At 37.2% G+C, this 21,880-nt stretch overlaps 1 protein-coding gene across 1 annotated transcript in view; it reads left to right on the forward strand.

Moving 5' to 3' along the window:
• The window catches only part of Spef2 (sperm flagellar 2), a 166,246-nt gene that overhangs the window by 81,233 nt on the left and 63,133 nt on the right, over positions 1 to 21,880 (forward strand). The window contains exons 17-21 of the mRNA XM_059276634.1: positions 5,311 to 5,419; positions 6,410 to 6,567; positions 7,441 to 7,602; positions 11,630 to 11,680; positions 18,931 to 19,079. Of these exons, the coding sequence (XP_059132617.1) occupies positions 5,311 to 5,419; positions 6,410 to 6,567; positions 7,441 to 7,602; positions 11,630 to 11,680; positions 18,931 to 19,079 (629 nt within the window). The remainder of the gene's footprint in view (positions 1 to 5,310; positions 5,420 to 6,409; positions 6,568 to 7,440; positions 7,603 to 11,629; positions 11,681 to 18,930; positions 19,080 to 21,880) is intronic.

The raw sequence follows: 21,880 nt of genomic DNA on the forward strand, positions 1-21,880 counted from the left end.
CTTAGAGAAAAGGGCACAGAGTTAACCAAATAATTTTCTTAATGATAATTAGTTTTGAAGATAAGGCTGCTGTTTTTGACTTCTTGATGTTGTTGTTGTTTTAATTTAAAGATACCTACAATAGTTTAACTCTGGGAAGAGAAATGATAAAAGAGTTAGTTTAAATTCTCAACTTGCCACAGTGTAGACTCACCTGGAAACAGAGTCGCAATGAGGGCCTTGACTTCTCCACAGTACTGGACTATAACCTGAAATTGTGTGCAGTTATTTTTCTATGGATATGTCTAGCACTAGGTTTCTGCCTTGACTTCCCCACAGTCATAGACTATAACCTGGAATTGTGAACTAAGGTTCTTCTCCCCTGAGTTTTTTTTTTTGTCAGAGTATTTTATCAAAACAGCAGAAAGAAGGACAGATAATAACCACAACCAGGACAGTAAGAAAGATAAATTAAAGTTGTTAGACAGAAAGAGAAGTTGAAATCTTCAGCCACGCTAGAAATAAAGACAAGACAATGGTGGTCAGTCTGGAGGGCAGGTGTAGGGATTCTGGAACTGGACACTGTTGAAGAGCTCTATGAGCTACTGGAGTCCTAGAAGGATCAGAGTTTACACTGAGAGTGTTAGTATTTAAGATCACAAAGATGGGCCACTAAAAGTCCTGGAACCACGGTAGTGAGTGTAGGAAATGGAAGGAAAGGGGGACGATGTCTGAATATGAGATAGAGGTGGGAGGAGAGAGGGAGGAGGGAGAGGGAGGGGAGGAAGAAAGAGAGATCTAATTCATGTGCTGAAATCCTCAGCACATGTGAGAGGTATTGACCACCGGACAGGGATGATAGCATCTCTTGAGAAAGCATCCACAGTTTTCTTTCAATCATCCATTCTGTAGATGGGAAACAGCTGATTGCTGCACCCTGCGAGGGCCCTTGAATGCTGTTAATTTCCTCTTCTCTGCTCTTTTGCTTTGAGCAATTCTCATCCCTTTTAATCTAGTCCAAGGTGTTCTTTCTTGGCTTTGGATGTAGTAAGTTTCATAACAACAACAACAACAACAACAACAACAAAAATCACCATGATTTTGTATTCCAAATCCTTTCCATCTTATCTTGTTTCATCATTAATGGAGATAGGAAGAAACTGATTACTATATTTATGAGGTCTTTCATTTTCTTGAATGCTATTAAATCACATTCTAATGCTGTTTTGCTTTAATTCTAATTCCCTTTAGTCTAATTCAAGGCTTTCTTTCTTCTTTGATATTTCTCTATTTATTACCAGCTTATGAGTATCTTGTATTTTGAATGAAATGAAACTCAAGGAGAGTCGCTGAAATTGTTTTTAATTATTTTTGGTTTCTTATGGTCAATTTCTTTATGTGTGTTCTAAATGGAGTTCATAATTCTAGAAAGAGGCATAAATATTTCACAGTTTTATAGGAAGGTATCAGTAGTTTTATGTATATTTGACTTTATAGCCACCTTATTTTACTCTAATTTTTACGTCAAAGTGCTAATTTTCTCTCTCCAAGTTTGTTATCCATAGCAATCCATCCTTTGTCATCCTTATGTTTTCATATTGTTAAATCAAACTTTTTAGACAGGGGGCATCTCTGAAATAAAGAGTTTACTAAGCTGTTACATAGTCCATCCTCAAATGAAAAAACCAGTCAGTCCTGTGACAAATTATATGAGCTATCAGGAGCATGGTCTGTAAGTAGCTGGAAAGCGTTCCATGGATCTAGGAAGCCAGAATATCTTATAATGAAATGAAGAGAGATGAAATCATGAACTGTTCACACTGAACCTTAGTAGTGATAGCTAAGAGAGCAAGAAAATGCAACACAGGCAGAGTCCTGAGACAGGAGGGAATGGTGCTGATTCTTGGTTGTTTGATTCTGGAATCAGAATACATTAGCATCTTGGTGGCCAGACTTCAACTGGTAGGGAATATAGCATGACTTTCTTTGCTAATTTTGCTTGTGTTTTTTAAAAATTTTATTTATTATTTAGTGTGTATGTGTATTGAGTGTGTGTGTGTGTGTGTGTGTGTGTGTGTGTGTGTGTGCTTTTGTGAGTATATGTGCTATATGTGCATCATAAATGTGAAAGTACTCACAAAGATCAGAATAAAAAGCATTGGGTCCTCTGGAAATGGAGTTATGGGCCAGCTTGAAAGCTACCATGTGGGTACTGGCAACTGGACCTAGGTTGTTTGCAGGAGCAATAAGAGCTCCCCAGCCCCTCATTTGAAGTTCTTAGTTAAGAGAGCCTCCCCATGTCCCTGAGCCTAACTTCAGCATCTCACAATTTCTCACCAACACTCTATCCTAAGATATTCCATATTGAAAACCCAGCTTCTCTTCAGTCTGTTTTGCTGCATTTCTCACCCATTTCCAAGAGAAAATGTGAATTCTTATTCTAAAACTACGTTAAATTTCTTATTGTTGTTTGGGCTTCTCTTCAAGCATGTTAAATCAATTTGTTTCTTAAATTTACTTGAGAATTTAAGTACATTAGTACACTGTATCGCCACCATTTCCATGCCTGCTTGTGCACCTCCATCTCCTGTGTCCTTCTCTTCCCCTCTTAAATTTCATGACCTGCTCTTCTATAATTAATATATTCATTCAGTTATTTTAAAAATTTTATTCTTGGAGAATGTCATACATATCACTATAAAATGTTTGTATCTATCCAACATTTCTCCCACCCAACTCTCCGCAGGTTCCCCCAAACACATTTCCCTCCCAAGTTCGTGTCCTCTTCTTTTGTTCTAATAACCCATAAATACCATTAGTGATGGCCACATATGCATGAGTATGGGACCATCCAGTGGAGCATGGACTACCAAGTAGTGACTATATCACCCAAAGAAGAATGATTCTCATTCTCTCCATCAGTAGCTATCAAGTGCCAAAGGCCAGGGGTGGGGCCTGGTGAGCTTTTTCTCCTTCTCTACTATGGTTTTGGTTGGCTTCATCTTGTGAAGGTCTTGTAGAGGTAACCACAGTTGTTGTGAGTTCATGAGTGTGATACCCATGTGATATCCTAAAGACAGCATTTCATAGCATTCATCCTCATCTCCAGATTGTACATTCTTTCTGCTAACTCTTGGTTCTTTGAGCCTTGATTTATGTGTCAAGGTAGTTAGCAATGTCCCATTTAAGACTGATAACTTACAGTTACTTATTGCTATAATTTGTCCAGTTACAAGTTTCTGTATTGACTGCTGATTATTGAAAAAAAAAAAAAAAAAGGAGCTTCTCTGGCCAAGTGTGGGAACATCTCAGATCTATGGGTATAAACATAAATATTTGGAAGGAGATTTGAAGGCATGGTTATTTGGTTAAATAACAATAGTAAGTATTACTATAGGGCCTATGAACTCCCTATCAATGGGTTTTTGGCCAGTTATACAGTAGCAAGCATGAACTCCATCCTATGTAGCAGGTTTCAAATCCACTTATAAAACAATTGGTTACCCTACAATAGTCACCCCTACTATTGCAACAGTGGTCATCTCTTCTCTGACTTTAAACCTCCTTCAAAACATATTTAAGTATAGATTTTCAAGTGGGCTTGGTTGTTCATTTTCCCTCCCTATATTCCTTCTTTTTCCCTGCCCTCCATAAAAACCTCTTGGTGTAGAAGCTTCCTAAAAATACATAAATATACTAAGGGAATTTAAATAGAGTCATCATGTAATCAGGAAGATAATGATCCAAGTAGATATCCTATGCCACCAAGTAAAATTTACCTCCAGCCAGGAATAGGTTACATCTTCTTGAGTCTACTTGTTGACCAGTAGTGCCCCATAGAAACCCCAAATATCATAGGCTATTGCCAACACTTTTGATTACCTTCCATAACCTGATGGTTAGGCATATTGCTGAAGAAATCACACACACACACACACACACACACACACACACACACACACACAATCATAGATAAATAATAAATAGAGCTATTGCCCAACTAGAAGTTTCATGCTTACTGATTATCAATCACGGTATTTAAAGGTACTTTGAGCAATGCCAAAGAAGGAAAAAAGCATCAATAATACCAATCTCCAAACCCTGTAACCTATAAACAAAGACCTGTCTACAAGATCTATCAGTGCAACAGTGGCACAAATGTTATGGGAGTAACCAACCACTTTTTAACCGTTGAATTTAAGTCATACTCTATGAGATGGTACCCATCCCTGACTATACTTAAATAGGCAAGAATCTGAGACTAAATAGGTCAAAGGCCCTAGAAGAAAACCTACTATTATTATTCTGCTAAAAGAACATAGCCATAGAATTACTCCTAATGCCATATTGCCATGACCATAGATCAAGGCATCGCACAACCCTTATAAAATATACTCCTCCTTTCCATAGATGGGAATTAGAAAAGAGACACACAACTGGACAGTGCACAGAGAGTTAGATGCTTTGAATCACTCAGCCCTAAATGAGAGCCTCTATCAATCAGCTCCTTTAAAGGCTCAGGGATCTATGTGGGAAAGGAGGCACAAAGATTTTAAGGACCAGAGGTGGTGGATGACTCCAAAGAAACAGCATCATCCAGACACAACAGAATTGAAACGCATATGAAATCATAGAGACTGTGATAATGATAGCATGCAGTAACCCTGATGAGTAGACACAAGACACAATTGCAGCATAGAGAAGGGGAAGTAAACATAATAAAATCCCATCCCTAGCTAAGAAGGTATTTGCAATCGATACCTGCTTGGAAAGGGAAAGTAAGTTTTTTTCCAATGGAGTGACAGTAGGTATATATACCACATCAAAGGGCAGGCCTCATACCCAAGAGTAGTTGGTCAACACAAAATGGACCCAGTATCTTTTGTTGTTGTTATTTCTGTGAGTGTATGTGTGTGTGTGTGTGTGTGTGTGTGTGTGTGTGTGTGTGAGAGAGAGAGAGAGAGAGAGAGGAGAGAGTGTTCAAGCACACACACACACACACACACACACACACACACACACACACACGTTTCATGCATGTATCTTTTTGTTTTGTTTTGTCCTGGTATTTTTTGCCCTACTGCATGTTTGTCTTGACCTTTATTTTTTTTTTGAGAAAGAACAAGAAGTTGAGTAGGTAAGGAGGTGTGGAAGGAAAAGAATATGATCAAAATATATTCTATGTAAAAAATTAAATAAAAACACACTAAAATAACATTAGACCAAACTATGGCCATATCTACCTGGAATCTTGCAAAAATGTTTTTTGGCAGTAAGTAGCATTTTGATTGGTTTTGCTGATTATCTAATTAAGTAATTTTTGTACCATAGCCAAGGAAATCTCACATGAAATTTCTCATGAAAACATTAGTCATCATGGAGCTTCTACAAGCCAAGATAAGAGTGTGGACCGGCACTTAAGAGATCAGATACACCATAGGTCAGTTTTAAACTTTGTGCCCTTTCTATTTCTTTCCATTCAAAGAGGATACAAAAAAAAGATATATTCCCTACCATTGAGTCTTTGACAGGTAAAACAAAACAGGTTTTTGCACTGAGTGAAATATTTATATGGAAGCTTTTATATTTGGAGCCACAGTTGTTATAGTCTGGGGAAAGAAGCCAATCAGAAAATACTTACAAGTTAATTACAGGGAATTCAGCAAACACTTAGAAAATACCAATGAAGATTATAGAATTTCAGAGCTGTTAGTCAGACTGGAAAAGTTTGTAGTAGCCCATCTGTTATACTAAAATGAAGTTACGTGGCATTCTTTGAATTGTGTGTAATTTTCCTTTGGAAAAGAAAATGTAGGCAAAATTAGGCAATTTCGTGAAAGCCTGAGAGATCTAAAAATAAGAAATGAAACAGGAAGTGTAATTTGAGCTACATGAATCTGTCTATGTCCTAGGAATGAAAAAAATATGATTCAAGAAAGCTTTTTAGTAAAGTAAATTAGTCTGTGCCATCTCTTCCGACAAAGACCTTTTCACTTTGTATGTCCAAGAAAAGAAATTCTATGTCCTGAGTGTGGGGGCTGTGGTCCTGTTAGAAGAGTTCTCAGACTGATTCTGCCATTAGTGTACATGATGATGTCTTTGGTTTTTAAACAGAGATCTGAACTTAAGTCACATGGTCACTGAATGAACGGGTAACATTTCTAAATCCTTTTCACTCATACTTCTAAAATTATAAAAATTATCCTTTGATGCCATCAGACAAGTTCTTTAAATTTAGTATTTAAATCTATTAAATCCATCACTTATAGATTTCATAAAGTTACTTTTTTGGTTTGAATTCCATTGGCAGGCTACTTCTTCATCATGAATTGTCAAATAAATCATGCTAAATGTCATTTTATGTTTAATATCTCTTTATTCAAACATTGAAATCGGTGTCACATATTCATATAATATTCTGATTTTGCAGAATTGTCGGCTTCTTGGACAATTGGTCATCGCTGGAAGAGTGGTTTACAGAGCCACAGAATATTTTGACAAGAGTAAATGCTGAAATAGATGAAGGGGCTTTATGCCAGAAAGTAAAAGAAATTTTTTCTACTGAAATAGTAAATAAAAAGGTCAAAGGTAATTATATGTATAATTGTATGCACACATATTAAGTCATTGAGAATAACACACATTATATCTTGATAATATTCATCTCCTCCTCATCTTCTCACAGATCCACCCCCCCATTCAGATACCCACCCACATTTTTGTCATCATTATTATTTTCAACTCAATGAATCCAATTAATGCTGCCTTTATATTCTCAGGCGTGTGATTATTCATTGGAGTAAGTGTATTCGACTTAGCAGGGGCTATCCCATTTATATCCAAACTCCCCCACACACATGTTTTATCACATTGCTTTAACCTTTCATTTATTGGTTTGTTTATTTTCATTTCTTGAGATCCCAAGATGATGTGGAACTCACTATGTAAAGCCAGACTGGCTTCCAGCTGTCTGTGATCCTCCTGCCTGTGAGGCTTTCTGCGAGCCTCCCGCAAGATGCGATGGCAGGCGTTCACTGCCTCTCAGGACTGCTCTCTTCTTAGGCACTTCTTGCTTTGCTGGGCTTCTAGATCACTTCAACTAATCCTTTCTCATTCCATTCTTATATTTCACTTGGACAATTGACACCAGATCCCCAGCATTTTCTTACTTTCTAAACACACACGTGCACACATACACCCAAATACACACACTCCATCACTCCCATCCTATAATCATTACCATAACCGTAACTATGAGGCAAAAAAAAAAATAAGGAAGAGCCCAAATTATGAATGAGTGTTAGGTACAGTGATATTTGCTGTAATTTTATAGCAAATATAATATAAAGTTGTAATTTTACTAATTATAATTTGATAATAATTTTTATATTTGTTAGTTCAAATTAAAGAGTAGATACCTGGAACTCCTAATGCTGGTTTGTTTTTATCATTCTTCTGAAGTTGATAAGAAATTAGAAGAAAAAGAAACTGATAAAAAGGCGGCATCTGCTGAGGCTCCTACTACTACTTCTCCCCTTTCTCCTGAAGCAGAAAAAGACAAGGAGAGTCATCTTCACCGTGAGATGTCAAAAATTTCTCCTGGAAAGGGAAGAACACCATCAGGTGACTGACAACCTGATTTATAACTCTGTCAGTTTCTTATTTTCACATAGAAAAGAATGAGGAGCTACAGCACCAGGCTACTTCGCTAGATTCAGACATTGGTGACTCCAATCCTGTGAGACAAATATCCTCGTCCAGAAGTAAAATGCTCTTTTTTATTTAATTTTAATATCTATGGTGGTAGGAATACTACCAGGTCTCTCACAAGCAGGGCACATGCTCTACCACTGAGCTACGTCCTCGTTCAAGGAAAAGCCATTTGTTTAAAATGCTCAGTGTCTTACCTGTCCCACAGGGCATGTGGAGTCACAGCACTCAAGGTAGCTGCTTCGCACATAAGCTGGGGTAGGAAGAGGAAGTTTGTAGAGTGACAAGAAGTGTTTTAGGGCAGAAGGATACAGCTCTCTGCTGTTTTTGTAAAAAGTGAGAACATTTGGATGAATTGAGAATCAGTACAGACAGGATATTCTTATATCCCTACAAACAACATTAATTAGATACTTGAATTTCTGTATAGCTAGAAATATTCAGTAAGGTGATTACAGAAAGGGGCCAGCGAGGTAGTTCGATGTGTACAGGCACCCGCGTCGCATCCCCAGGACTTGTGCAGTGGAAATAAAGGACCAGGTCTCAAAAGTCATTCTCTAACCTCCACATGCTTACATGGCATGTACACACACACACACACACACACACACACACACACACACACACACACCTGACACCGCAGTAAACTTAGAAGTTCATAGAAAAACAGGCTTGTAGAACATACAGTTTAGATGAAATTTGTTCTAGATCCTTAGCCACTGGGACTGTAAATTTAACATTAAATGACAGAAAATGAACATAACAAAATTTACACGTTCAAAATTTGTCCTGGTGATATTTGTATGACACCAATATCAGTTTTGCATGAGACATGGCCTCCCAAGTGGTTAACTGTGCAGTTGTCTAGCTCAGTACCTATTCTTGGTGTGTCATGACTGCCTAACAATATTTTCACTGCATGGAAATTTGACGTATTTCTGTAGTTCTTTACAAAATTCAATTTAATCATAGTAAGGAAAAATTTTGAGATAAAGTAATGCAAAATAATGTGCTCTGTTTCATACGATTGAAGTCATTTCAAGTGGCACAGATAATGATGTATTAAAGACCTTTTTGCTTCAACAAATCCGGGCTTACATAATTGCAAGATATGTAAATATTAAAAATGCTTTTACCATAAGACAGTGAAATGTAAAGCCTTATATGTGTGTATACATATACATACACACACACACACACACACACACACACACACACACACACATATATATATATAAACTCATTAGGAATTAGAAAATATAACTTAAAGATCTAGAAGAAAAATTCCAGCCTTTAAAATGTGATTTAGACTCAGAAGGCATTTTTTCACATGCTGGAGAATTATCCACCATGATCTTTTGAGCTTTCTTATAATCAGAATATCAGTGTAAAACTGTGCCTTCCCTGATACCAATCTCTGGCCTTTCTGATTCTGACACAGTTTAATATTTAAGTTTAATATTAAGTTCCCGGAGGCTTTATTTTCTATTTTAAAGTTGTAACCTTGAATAGTGTACACTGGAGGAATAATAAATCTGTTTTGGCTTCACTGATGATTGTACCTGTCTCTTTTTTTTTCCAGCAAGGGCAGAGCTGGTCCCTGACCTTAAACATCTATACAATGGTTCATTTCCACTTGTCTAATTACATTCAAGCACAAAGCAGTACTGATGGGATGTCTTAGTGCATAGGGCATGAGAATGAAGAGAGCTGCCTAGCAGCTCAGAGAAAAAAAAAGTTTGCCCAAGCAAGTTAGGGATTTTGCTTTCTCTTTCTCTCTCTCTCTCTCTCTCTCTCTCTCTCTCTCTCTCTCTCTCTCTCTCTCTCTCTCTCTCTCTCTCTCTCTGATTTCTCTGTGTAGTTTTGGTGCCTATCCTGGATCTTGCTCTGTAGACCAGGCTGGCCTCAAACTCACGGAGATTCACCTGGCTCTGCCTCCCCAGTGCTGGGATTAAGGGCATATGCCACCACCACCTGGTTTCTTTACTTTTTCAAGGAGAAAGTTAACATGAAAGAAAAATAGTATTTTTTTAATGACATCCAAAATACTAGCATGAAAATTGGGAGAGGAGGCACAATACACTCAATCCTAGCAGATTTGTTCCAAGTATAATTCTAGAATACAGATATCCATTTTTTATCTGCTACAATTGTCCTTAGGATTCAACCTTCACATTTGCCCTCCATTGAAAGGTCTATGATAAAATCTGTCATCAAATGTTAGTATTTAATTTAGAAATAAAGTTCTCAATATAAAATAATAATATCCATGCTATTATTTAACATTTTTTAAAATTTTTCATTTTTAGGATGAGCCTGGTAATGCAAACCTGTAACCCTAGGATTTGCTAGAGATTCAAGGAAAATAAGGTGTTTAAGGCTAGCGTTGGCTATATAGTGAGCTTAAGGGCAGCCTGAGTTATATGGCACACAAACATACACATACACACACACACACACACACACACACACACACACACATATTCATACACAGTGAGATTTCAGAACATATTTGGAACGAACCTTAAAAATGAGAGAGTACATTACTTCCAACAGAAATAATTTTCCCCAAAATTTATAAGGCCAGTGTCTTATTTTATTTGTTTCTGTCATCTTGTGCTAATGGACAGAATTAATTATATATTTGGTTACTGAGAATAATTTTATCATAAAATTTTCTAATTATTAAATTTATTTCTTTAAAACAATTAGCTGATCCAAACATGTATATCTCTATGAGATGTGTTGTCAGATATGTGTATGTTTAAAAGTCCTTTTAGGTAAACATATTTCAAGGGTAATCCTGTATGTCATTTACTTGTTTATTTATATGGAATTTTGGCTGTCAGAGAGGAAATATTCAAATGAAAGTAACATGCATTTACAAAATTTTTAACTATCACTTCTAAACAAGCACAAAATGGATAAGATGAGCTCTCTACATCATAGTAATTTAAACTGTCATACTTGCTCATTGAATAAAGTACATATCCCAAGATCAAGAGAAGGGAATAATTGAGCATTTTGGTAACTAATGCAGCATGTAGTAGTGACATTCTTTTTAAGGACTGAATCTTTATTTACTATTTGGGAGACATAGTATTGACCTCTAGATTGTCCATTTCCCGTTTCCCTCTTTCTGCAATATACTTTTAACTAGGTTCTAGGGAATGTAAGATAAATGTGCCCAAATTATCCTTTGCATTGTAAATTCGAGCCCGTGAGACTGGAAATACAGAAGTCATTAGGCAATACAGTGTATGGCCAAAAGGAGATTAAAAATAGGTCATATCAGAACAATGTTGTTATTGAAATCTTTCTCCAAGTGTTTCATTTTTATTGGGGATCTGGTTTTTATATTTTTAACATTTTATTATTATTATTTCTTATTATATTATTATTATTATTAATGTGTGTATGTTGCATGTGTATGCATGGTATGCAAGGTGTGGAACTTTGAGTCAGTTGTCTCTCCCCACGTTCCTGTGGATTCTCAGTGTTGAACTCACAATATCAAGCTTGCATCATCAGGAGGCAAGCACATTTACTTGCTGAGTCATCTTGCTTGGGGGAACATAGTCTTATTGAATAAAGGTCATTTGTTACAATAAATTTAAATAAATTGTGTGCTTCAAATGGACTTGCAATTTACCTTAAGAATTCCACACTCCCATTACAGATTATGAACAAACTTATCACTAAATATCAATATTAAAGCTAAGATTAAACTTCATATCGTGGCAATATAGAATATAATTGTGAACAACATCATTCAATAAAAGTAAATGTAGAGTCTATCTTCAGATTGATTTCAACTCACAGGAAAAAAAAAACAATCCATTTGATGCTGTTCACAAATATCATTGATTGCTTATAGACTGAACAGCCTGGGCTATTGAAGTAAGTCACCAATGATATTTTTGTGTTGAATTTTGTTTAGAAATCCAGCATGGTAAGCAAGACTCTCAACATGAAGTAAAAGGAAAGAAAGGTGAGACTGCATTCCAAGGAAAGGTACAACAAATCAAGTTAGCTATTGTTACATGTGCTCCTGCATTTTATAAGTGTCTCAGTGAAAACAGCCACAAGGTACAGCAGCAGTCCATCTGGGCACTGCTTCTTTGGGGTAGTCGTAAGTCATTAGCTCATTCCAAAGAAACCAGCCTCAGACTATGTGCAGCCTAGTGCTTACCCAAGGTCATGCTGAGAGAAGTGACAGTTTTAAGAGATAATGAAGTGGTTGCCTAGTAGGCAGAGTAATCATCGTAAGTATTACAGGTGTTATCCAGAAGCTAAGCTTCGCTCCCAGAAAGGCACTGCTGCTCCTTCTTGGGCCTCTAGCTAAATTGTATTCACTAACAAGCCCTTTGGCACACAGTCCCCCTCTTTCTTTCTAACACAATAGAATAGAAGTGGAGCTAAATCTTTACATTGTATCAATAATGACCAGCTATTACTTTTTCTGAATGCAAGGATGTCATTTTCTCACCCAATAGCTCATATATGAGATCCTAAGTGAGAAATTTCATTTGAAATCAAGGAGCATGGAAAGTTGCCTTCTACTGACTGAGTGGTTGTATAATGAGTGTGGGTTTTGTTTGTTTCCTATTTTCCTGTCCTGGCTGTCCAGAAGTTTAGAGCCACAGTAGCACCTGAGTTTCAGAACATGTGCAAGGGCAGGGACCACAGTTGCTGCCTTCATATTCCCCTGGTTTTGATCTTATGTTTTAAGTTGCATTATTTTCTGACTCTACTTTCATTTAGACTTATCTGTTTTACCTATTTGTTTGAAACAAGATGAGTATTATTTTTGAAGCACAGAATGAATAGTTTGTAGAAAACATCTAGGCTCTAAAAGCATGTTAGTTAGATTTGTGTTTTTGCTATAGCTAAAGACTAGTTTAAGATTGAGGTGCAACGAATATGTAAACTTGACTTCTTTCAGGGTACATTCCCAATATTATTGTCTTGGGATGAGTACTTTTATTATCCATCATAAACTGCCAATGTATTGTTAGTCTAAAAGTGAGTGATTAATCAAAAAATAGTCTAAATATTATTCTCATCTAAATACATATCTCAGTACTACATATACAGTCTTTAACAGTCATAATTATATATATATGCAGTTCTTAATATTTGAAATTAATACCACTGATAATGTCATGATTATTTATCTCACAGGCCATTGTATCACAATTATATTTAAAATTTAAATCATCTCTTAATTGTTGTGATACACACACACACATATATGCACACATTTATATGAGCTGTATTTGGATATTTATGCTGAAATGAACATCCCTTTATAACATTACAGTCAAAGACAATCTCATCATGATTATGTCACATTATAGACTTATGTAACTAGAGGTAGTTAGTGAATAAACACTGAGATACATTTTAATTGAAATTCTAACTGCTGTAATTTATACTCAGCTCTTGATTGTTTACCAACAAAGCAATTTCCCGTTTTCTATTACATACCTCTTGCTTTTTAATTGTCACCAAACTAAACTCAAAGGATGTATTATTATATGCCCAAGAGAAAGAGATATTAATTACACGTAGACATATTTGACACCAAATCATAAATTAGACATAATAGTATGAAAACACTAAGAGCACCTTTAATTGGAAACATACAAACTCTAAACAAGCCATAAGTAACCATACAAATTCAACAGGAAAATATATGCTTTCACTAGCTTAGTTTAATTAAAGAATTTCCAACTTATTTTAGCTTTTAATTTTCTAGTTTATGAGGTTAAATAATATCTTTTTATCAAAATTTTTAAATTTATTTTACATACCAACCACAGTTTCCCTCCCTCCTCTCCTTCCATTTCCCCAACACACCTCCTTTCTAACTGCACACCCAATCCACTCCTCAGGGTAAGGGAGTGATGGGAGTCAACAAAACATGGCCTATCAAGTTGAGACAGTACCAGGCTCCTATTCGCTGCATCAAGGCTGAATGAGGCAGCCCACCACAGGGAATGGGTTCCAAAAAGCCAGCTCATGTGCCAGGAACAGATCTTGGTCCCACAGCTAGGGGCCCCACAAACAGACCAAGCTACACAACTGTCACCCACATGCAGAGGGCCTAGGTTGTTCCCATACAGGTTCCCTAGCTGTGGGTTGAGAGCCCATGAGCTCACACAAGCTCAGGTAAGCTGTCTCTATGGGTTTCCCCATCATGATCTTGCTTATATAATCCCTCCTCCCTCTCTTCAACTGGACTCACTGAGCTTGGCCCAGTGCTTGGCTGTGGTTCTCTGCATCTGCTTCTATGGATGAAGGTTCTATGATGACAATTAGGGTAGTCACCAATCTGATTACAGGAGAAAGCCAGTTCAGGCACCCTCTCCACTATTGCTAGGAGTCTTAACTGGGGTCATCCTTGTGGATTCTTGGGAGATTCTCTGGCACCAAGTTTCTCCCTGACCCCACAATGGCCCCCTCCCTCAAGATATCTCTTTAGTTGCTTTCCTTCTTTGTCCCTCACCCAACTCCACCATCCAGATCCCTCATGTTCCTAACCCCATCCCCTCAACTCTACCCTCCCACACCCCCAGTTTACCCAGGAGATCTCATCTATTTCTCTTCCCAGGGTGATTCATACATTCCTCTTAGGGTCCTCCTTGTTATCTAGTTTTTCTAGGGTTGTGGATTATAGCCTAGTTACCCTTTGCTTTGCATCTACTATCCACTTATGAGTGAGTACATACCATGTTTGTCTTTCTGGATCTGGGTTACCTTACTCAGGTTGACTTTTTCTAGTTCCATCTATTTGCCTACAAATTCATGATGTCTTTTTTTTTTTTTTAACCACTGAGTAGTACTCCATTGTGTATATGTACCACGTGTTCTTTATCCATTCTTGGTTGAAGGACATCTAGGTTGTTTTCCAGGTTCTGGCTTTTATGAATAATGTTGCTATGAACATAGTTGAGCAAGTGTCCTTGTGGTATGATTGGGTATATGCCCAAGAGTAGTATTGCTGGGTCTTGAGGTAGTTGATACCCAATTTTCTGAGAAAGCACCATATTGATTTCGAAAGTGGCTGCACAAGTTTGTAGTCCCACCAGCAGTGGAGGAGTGTTCCCCTTACTGGACATCCTCTCCAACTCAAGCTGTCATCGGTGTTTTTGATATCTTAAAAAATGAATTTTAGGGACTATTGAGAAAGGACCCAGATTTCATTCCCAACATCTACATGGAGGCTCACAATCATCTGTAACACTGGTTTCAGGGACTCTGCGATCCTTTTCTCACCTTCACAGAAATGTAGTACACTTACATACATGCAGACAAAATACTCAAACATTAAATACATAAATGGAATATTTTTAGAGGTGAACTTTAAATCAGATTTAGAAGTCCTCTTACTTACAACAGTGTAGAAATTCTATTGTTTTGGTGTTTATAACAATATTTATTTCACAGGACAGCCAGAGCTGTTATACAGAGAAACCCTGTCTTGAAACAAACAAAACAATATTTACTTCAAATAGGAAGTTATACTATTTGACTCTTTAATATTTGAAATTAATATTATTGATACTGGATACAATTTTTTTTAATCTCACAGGCCACTGAATCACAGTTATATTTACTGTCTCTCTTACAAGTCATGATATTATTTCTTTTCTTCTTTCTTCAAACTTATTATTTCTTTTTTTTTTTTTTTTGGTTTTTCGAGACAGGGTTTCTCTGTGTAGCTTTGCGCCTTTCCTGGGACTCACTTGGTAGCCCAGGCTGGCCTCGAACTCACAGAGATCCGCCTGTCTCTGCCTCCCGAATGCTGGGATTAAAGGTGTGCGCCACCACCGCCCGGCAAACTTATTATTTATTATTTCTTACTGGTAACATCATTGACTCATTCTTATTCTCTGAGTATTGGATCAGTCTTTACCTTTTTTTTCTTTTGAAATCTTAATTGTTCAATCTTATGATGATCTTAAAATACTTATTTTTAAACAATATTTTTATACATTATCTGAAAATTTCACACATGTACATAACATTCTTAATCATAGTCTTTCTATTCCCCTTGCCAGCTCACCCTGCCCCTAACACACCTCTCTCCCAACTTCATGTCCTTTAAAATTTTTTATAAATGTTTTACTAATTCCTTGAGAATTTTAAACAATGTATTTTCCTCATGTTTACATTTAACTCCTCTTATATCCCTACATCTCAATCTCCCAACTAAATATCCTCTCTCACTTTCTTTTTAAAACATAAAAATATAAGTGGCATCATACTTTTATTTACCTTTTAATTTAAATTCTTATTTTTTCTAAAATACATGCCTAATTGCTGTATTAGCATCATTCCCACCATACCTTCTGTCTTCACTCAAACTCTTCCTGTTTACCCTCTACTTCTCAAATTCATTATTTTCTCTTCAAGTATTATTGTTAAATATATATTCTCACTTCTATAATTTTTTCTTTAATTATTTTTACACATATACATTCATATAAATATATAAATAAGACCTCTTAAGTCCATTTCTTGTTTCTCTTGTGTGTATGTTTGTAGGATTGACCACCTGGGACTGGATAACCAGTTAGGAGACTCATCCCTTGGGAAGAGTGATTCTCCATCTCTCAACAGTCATTACTTTTCTCCTCATATAGGTGTGGAGCCTTGTGAGCTTTCCCCTTCCACGTTGGCTTGTCACTGTTCAGGTCTAGTTTAGGCTACCATATTACCGAGATTTCATGAGTGTAATTTCCCAGTCCTATGTGTAAGACACAGTCTCACAGCAGATGCCCTGGTCTTCCAGGTCTTGTCTTATAAAATCTTCCTTGTGTGGTACGTCCTGAGCCTTGAGTGTTGCAATTTTGCTGTAGCTGTACAGGTGTTTGATCACTTATGAGATTCTAAGCACAATTATATTAGACGTGGATTTCATAAATGATCTCAGATATTCAATCTTATTACTTTATAGTTACTTATATCTGACTCCGTGATGAGGAACAATACAAATCCTAGGACTCTGAGCAGAGAACACATTCCTCCATGAGCTTTGCCAATGTTCCTTCTCAGCACAGTGCTGGTGTGTGCTCAATCTCCGACTCTTCACCTAACACTGGGACCTTCTCTCCCTGGTTGTGTTCCTTCAATCTGTTCCACCTCTGTGCTAAAATGTTCATCGGAGCTGACCTGCATCTTAACTTTGGCAGCTGTTCTTGGCAGCCTAGTCAGCCACAAATATTATGTATAGTTTAGCAAAAGGTTGCGTTTGCTAAACATGGCCAAACTTAAGAAATATGAAAGTAATCACTGTTAACCAATATTTTCACTTCAACTTGAAAAATACTAATTAAATCAGGTTCCCACAGGGAATATTTTAGGACTCAAAAGCAACAAATGATGATGATGACAATAATAATAACATCTTGATTCAAAATATATAAATCAGACTTTCTATGTCTACCTCCTCCCAACAAAAGTCACCTCCCAACTCTCTCCCCTCCCTGAGAAACACTTAAGTTAACTAGAAAATGTCCAGATCTTTGTAATGTCCTCTTCTCATCCATCAATGCAGTTTACTTATATCCTACAATTACTTATTTGCATTCTTGGTTTTAAATTTTGCTTTAAACTTCTGACTTTTAATTGCTCAGCTCTTTATTAAATCACCACTATTTGTATTTTTGTTATTTCATTCATCTCTATCTAAACAGGTCTTTACTTTTAATATTGATCTACTACCTTGCCTTAAAATTGAATAGAACTTGAATACATCAAATGGTGTTCCTCATTAGATTTAAATAGCTAATAAAGATTTTATTTCAAAGTAACTTCTTTCACTCCTTGAGGTATAGACACATTTATTTCCAATGAAAATCCTCCTTCTCTCAGCATTTTTATTGCTAAATGTTAGATACATTTAATATGGTCTCAAAGCACAGTTATCCAAAAAATACTCCATCTCTCCTAATTTTCACTAAAGGATCAAAATATTTTTAAAATAAGGGGGGGGGGAAGCTTATTCTAGTCCTCAATTTATAATTACACAGTTTTTCCTCTGGAGATGCTGCTTAGAGGACTCTATCTTAAAATGGTCACAGTCCAAGCCAGGCAGTGATGGCACACACCTTTAATTCCAGCACTCAGGAGGCAGAGGCAAGCAGATCTCTGTGAATTCGAGGCCAGCCTGATATACAGAGCAAGGTCCAGGATAGGCTCCAAAGCTACACAAAAAAACCCTGTCTCGAAAAAGAAAAAAGTCACAGTTCAGAATGAATGGTGAAGAGTCATACAGAAAATATATCAAATTACGAACATTTTTAGCTAGACTGCTGAGTGACTTTCTTAAAAAAAAAAAAAATTGATCCTTTCCCAGTGTGTCTGTGCTCACAATATGAGACAACTGTGTAACTGCTCTCTTCATTAGAGAAAGAGAAGTATATTTCTGTTCAGATTCTAAATGAGAACACGGACTACTTACTCCTTCTCCCCCTCTTCCCCCCTCCTCCTCTCCTCCTCCTCCTCCTCTTACTTACTTACCTCCTCCTCTATTCCCTTACTCTCACATTTTCCTTCCCCTCCTACCTCCCTCGGTGCCTCTTTTCCTCTCTTCTTTATTTTCTAGGCTGAAAGTTAAAGCCTGACCATAGCAAGAAATATTTTTTTTTTCAGAAATCTTTTCAACCTATAGAGAATATGAGAAGGTTTGGCTTCTTCATTGGCCTCTTCTCTCATCTGTCTCATCTGTAGCCTTACCTTCTCTGGACAAAACTTACATATGATCTTTCTCTAACCTCTGCTCTGGGTCTCAAGGGACACAAACAAGCCCCACTATGTTCTAGACATCCTTCTTCTCATTTGGCATGAAGAATTTAATTGCCAGTTTTTACAATAGGAAATTAAACATGCTTTGTGGTAAAGCCTAAATTTTATAAGAGCCACACATGAATTAGAGAAGCAAGACACGAGTGAACATAAAATGCCAGAAGTTACAATAGCCAGGCAGATTCCAGTTGCTGGATTCCTTTAAATAAGAAAACAACTCCTTAAGAGTGGTATATCCGTTAATGCAGGGACCATGGCAAATGCGGCATTTATTCTATTATATCTTCCAGTTGGTAAAACTGCCTGAAGAAGGCAAGAGTAATCAATGGGTGGCCCGAATCCCATAACTATCATAGACTTTGTCATATTCAGAAACCTGTCCCGTTCACCTACTTGTACTGGAATGATTTCATATGCGTGTTTAAGTTTCTCCTAAAGGAAAACCACAAGGAGGAAAAGCACCAGCAAAGAAATCACCTGGTGGCTCTGCAGACACATCACCCACACCAACAGCACCAGGACCACCTAAGCCAGGATCAGAAGAGTGGATCTATGTGAATGAGCCTATACCCGAGGTATGGCAACCTTATCATGAAAAGAATAGAATAATTTATCCTTTTAACATCAAGTTTTGCCACATTTATAACATCTAACAATCCTTCTGAAGTCAGAACTGTGTATCTATTTATCAAAAACTCAGATAAGCCAAGAGTTGCAGCTCATTGGTAGAGTGCAGAAGATCTTGGATTCCATCCACAGTATTGAAGTGGGGAAAGAGTGAGAAATTTGCTAGAGGCTTGTCAGTGAACTGCATTTCAATTTCTCCTGTGGATTTGAGTTTCTGGGTCATACTTTGAAACTGCGCTTGAGTTTTGAGCTCAGGAGAACAAATAGCTTCTTTAAGTACCAATTTTCTCCCTGAGGACAAGCAGAGATGCAGTTTCCTAGAAGAATGACTTCTGCTGCATGCATACCCAGCAAATTTACAGTCCCCCATCAATGCATGAGTGCTTCAAGATGAAGCATAATACTTCCAGATGAAATTTAATCTCTGACATTTTAGGAAAGGAAAGCAACATATGAATCTAACTAAACCTTAAGACAGCTACCTGACTAGAGAGCTCATAATAAGTATGCTAGACATGGAGGTACACAAAGGGCCATTTTCCTATGACAGAGGTAAAGCAGTTGTTCCCTGGATCTGGGGATTCAAAAGATAAATCAATGAACTTGGGGAAATCACACACTTTTTTTCTAATACAAGACAAGGAGATGTTTACAAGAGTCAGTTCCATCTTTTTATTTTTATTCCAGTCCACACTGGTCTCTTGCACTGATAAACTCAGCAAGGTCCATCTGTACCAGGCATCTGAGAGCCACACATTGACTACAGGAGTTGTGTTGCAGTTGGTATTAATCCCCTCTGGGGATGTTTAATCCCACATGTTAGGCTGTAAGTTCTTTGGGGAGAGACTATGCAGCATATGGGAAAACCAGACATAGTCAACAGTATGTGACATATTCTTGATAGATTTCTGATGAATTAATTAACTAGTCTCATGGGTAAAATTGGAAAATATTTAAATATGAAACATTTAAATGGTACAATAGTATATGCATGTATGTATGTATGGTCATATATAATGGGTGTCACTCAGCCAAGAAGAAGCTACTTCAAATGTATACAGACAGAGAGAGACACATTCCACACCCATTTTCAAAATGTTCTGCGTTTGTGACAGAAACAGAAGAGAAGGAGTCTGACGGAACAAAATATAATCATTATTGGGTGTTGGGTGGGGAGTGAAGAACAAAAATACTCAAATCTTATCCCTTGGGATCGCTCAAAGGAAATAACACTATAGAGGACAAAAATTAAAATAAAAAATCATTAATATTGAAATAGGATATAAGCCCACATGCATAAATCTTGGGATGGACTCTTGTAAGAAGCAGATGAATGTCAAGGAAAGAAAATGGAACAGTGTTTACAAGTATGTCATCCATACATCAGGAAATATACAAAGATGAGGCTTGTACGTTCACAGCAAGAGACAGTTGAGAGTCACTGTGAACTTAATGCTTCAGAGTGGGGAAAAAAGCACACAAGACCTCCTTGATCTCAAGGGGATGTCTACACAGAGAGAGTCATGTGACTCAAGATACAGCCCTTGCATGGGGGTCCTACAGGGGCCACCAGAGAAGAATAGAATATTTTTGTCAAGAAATAGAGAAAGGGAACTTTGCTGAAGCTGTTTAGATCACCGAACAAGATGGAAAGAAGCAGAAGGGCCAGAGAAGAGGGCTATGATGAAGACACATGAGCTTATGTTGCTTATTTTGATTTTATTTTTTTTTTGAGACAGGGTTTCTCCATGTTGTTTTGGTGCCTGTCCTGGATCTCACTGGGTAGACCAGGCTGGCCTCAAACTCACAGAGATTCGCCCTCCTGCCTCTGCTTCCGAGTGCTGGGATTAAAGGTGTGTGCCCCTGACTCCCGGCTTTACTTAATCATTTGTAACTGAGTAACCTTTTCTCCTCTCCCACCAGAATATAAGCTCCCAAGGCTAGGGGAATCTGACTTATTCGATGGAAAATGCCTTTTTTCTAAAGCAATGATATGTAGGGTGACTAAACCCTCAATGATTCCCTTGTGATCAGCTTAGGAATACATGGTAAGGCACTTAAGTAATGATAGAACAGGTTGGATCTGTTCTCGGTCCAGCGTGGCTCTGTCTTCACCAATAGGACTCAGTCTGGTGATGTTTATCAAGTGGTCATAGCAAAGGCAATAGGAGCATGGGCTTTTCTTCTCCAAATACCACAGTGAAGGCTGAGATGCAGAAAATACAGGAAAGCAATTTTCTGCTCAACAAAGAAAAGAACTTATTCAATGACATGCTTTGTGTGACAGCAGAGGATTCTGTCTGGAAATGTCATCTTTAATGTATCCATGAGATTCACGGAGCTATTAAAAAGTTTCTAGTATTTAGAATTTTGTAATTGAAGAAAAAATTAACCCAGATAATTTGTAAGTACCTCATGGACGATGTTTGGGTAAATAAATGTATAGTCATAAAAAAGGATAATTATATATCAAGTTTATATTCAATATAATGTAAACTTTTAATTTTATTTCATTTGCATTGGTTTTATATTTGATTGCTTGTTTGCATGATTGGAGATAACATAAGAAAAACTTTCTGAGTCCCACATAATACACAGCAAGTAAAGATTGTCCTGGTGGAAGGCAACAGAAACAACTTGTTCCCACCCTGACAGGAACACAAAGTGTTCTTCAAGCAAGACAGTTTTCCAGCTGAGGCAAATGTAAGAAATCAATTCATTCATTCAAGTCTTTGAGGACTTGCCAGGT

This window comes from Peromyscus eremicus, chromosome 11 (assembly GCF_949786415.1).
Source record: "Peromyscus eremicus chromosome 11, PerEre_H2_v1, whole genome shotgun sequence".
Classification (NCBI taxonomy): Eukaryota; Metazoa; Chordata; class Mammalia; order Rodentia; family Cricetidae; genus Peromyscus; species Peromyscus eremicus.